The sequence below is a fragment of the Sphaeroforma arctica genome (genome assembly GCF_001186125.1).
Source record: "Sphaeroforma arctica JP610 unplaced genomic scaffold supercont1.3234, whole genome shotgun sequence".
Taxonomy (NCBI): Eukaryota; class Ichthyosporea; order Ichthyophonida; genus Sphaeroforma; species Sphaeroforma arctica.
In genome coordinates, this window is record NW_014037324.1 from 962 (window position 1) to 1,762 (window position 801).

Here is an 801-nt window from a genome sequence, read left to right on the forward strand (position 1 = left end):
GCAGTCTATTTGTCGTTCAAACCGTATCCAAAACGTTGAACACTATTGTCAACGGTTTCTAGAGTGAGCACCATGTATATTTAGTGGGCAGCTTTCAATGAATATGTACTGCATATTTATAAACCGTATCACACGAATTGATTTTATATATAAAAAAGCCCTTTATTTTAAGCAGTGAACTGTTTTGTATTGATTACAAAAGTCAATCCGTATCTAAAACGGGGAGCTCTATGTTTTGTTTACAAAAGCCACTTATAAAAGTGATGACTCGCATCTATTATTAGAAATAATTTTTTAATCCAATCAGAATCGTAAGTTGAGATATATTTTTTCGACTCTTTTCCAGAGAGTGGAGCATTTCAGCAAAACAACAACACCTCCCCAAGAGTCCCAGATTTACCGATATCTCTATTAATAATTTACACAGTGTCAATATGAATCCGAGCACACCGACACGACACACCTACACAAACCAGATGTCTCGATAAGCCGTATAACCTCTCTACATATAAAAGACATCTCTTGAAAGACTCATGAAGGCATATTGACTATCTATTACGATATCCTCCGCGTAGACGATAGTGAAGGGAAGACCTCCCTCTATCAGTAACAGCTGACGAGTGGGAGCCCATGAGCTAGCATAGAAACTGCATATTTTGAACACGAAAGGAACAACCAAAGTCGTTTAAACGGGATACAGCAAATCAACGTCAAGATGAATATGCTATCGGACTACTGGAATTCTATTCCCGTAAGTATTGTCATGTAGTAACTTGAATAGTAGCAGAATGATTCTAGCCA

General features: G+C 37.5%; 1 protein-coding gene across 1 annotated transcript in view; it reads left to right on the top strand.

Annotated features, from left to right (window-relative positions):
- Positions 1-455: 455 nt before the first annotated feature.
- SARC_13396 (hypothetical protein) overlaps positions 456-801 on the top strand; it is a gene marked incomplete at its 3' end in the record, with an annotated part of 2,356 nt that continues 2,010 nt past the window's right edge. Inside the window, exon 1 of the mRNA XM_014292473.1 lies at positions 456-751. Coding sequence (XP_014147948.1) covers positions 716-751 — 36 coding nt within the window. The 5' untranslated portion in view covers positions 456-715. The remainder of the gene's footprint in view (positions 752-801) is intronic.